This window comes from Myotis davidii, unplaced genomic scaffold, assembly GCF_000327345.1.
Source record: "Myotis davidii unplaced genomic scaffold, ASM32734v1 scaffold46, whole genome shotgun sequence".
Classification (NCBI taxonomy): domain Eukaryota; kingdom Metazoa; phylum Chordata; class Mammalia; order Chiroptera; family Vespertilionidae; genus Myotis; species Myotis davidii.
In genome coordinates, this window is record NW_006383006.1 from 5063695 (window position 1) to 5064479 (window position 785).

The window sequence follows — 785 nt, forward strand, 5'->3', positions numbered from 1 at the left end:
GAGAAAAGCACAGGCTCAGGTGAATCTTGAAGCCTATTCTCAGTTCTCCCAACTGCAGCCTGCGGGCAAGTTACTTCCTTATCTGGGTCCCAGTTCCCTCTTAGAAGGGCCTAGAGGCAGGGCCTAGGTCACGCGGCTGCTCTTGCTGCTCTTTCAAACTTCGACCACCACCAAGAGCGCCTGCGGAGAACCAGGGGCCTAGACCCAAACTGCACGCCCAGGAGGCGAACCCGAGCTTGGGAGCCACCCTCCCCCTCCGCCCCTGCAGGTGCCAGGAGAGCTGAGAGGGCGCCCTCCCTTCCCTTACCCGAGTGCGGGATGCCCACGCTGGGGCAGCCGGGCTGCAAGACGGCCGAGCGGGACAGCGAGTCCTCGTATTCGTCCAGGATGGACGCCATGGTGCCTGGCCTGGGGACTCGTCGCCCCAGGGATCACAACAGGGCTTCACCCGGGGATCCCTGTCGCCCCGCCTGGAGCCTGCGACTCCCCAGCCTACACGGGGATCGGAAAGACCCTGGCGATCCGCCGCCCTCCTCCTCTTTAAAAGCCTGAGATCTTCTCGCTGTCGCCTTACAGAACGAGATGGCTCAGGAGCGCCCCCCCCCCTTGATCTGGCGCAGTCCCGCACCCCACGCCCGCCGCCTAGAGATCCCCGGCTCCCTTTAGCTGAGCCCAGGTGATCGCAACCTCGCCCCGGTAGCTCAGCCGACTCCCGCCCCCAGGACGCGCGCCTACAACGTAACTTCCGGGTTCTCAGAACCTCACGTGCGCGGGCGCAGGAACTT

The 785-nt window shown here is 64.8% G+C and overlaps 1 protein-coding gene across 2 annotated transcripts in view; it reads right to left on the minus strand.

The window, feature by feature from the left end:
* The window catches only part of VPS18 (VPS18 CORVET/HOPS core subunit), a 12186-nt gene that overhangs the window by 10766 nt on the left and 635 nt on the right, over positions 1 to 785 (minus strand). Inside the window, exon 1 of one of the 2 annotated variants that reach the window (XM_006778079.2) lies at positions 308 to 737. The exons of the other annotated variant lie outside the window; for it this stretch is intronic. Within the exon in view, the coding sequence (XP_006778142.1) occupies positions 308 to 398 (91 nt within the window). The 5' untranslated portion in view covers positions 399 to 737. Of the gene's footprint in view, positions 1 to 307; positions 738 to 785 lie in introns of those variants that run through there. 2 annotated transcript variants of the gene reach the window in all.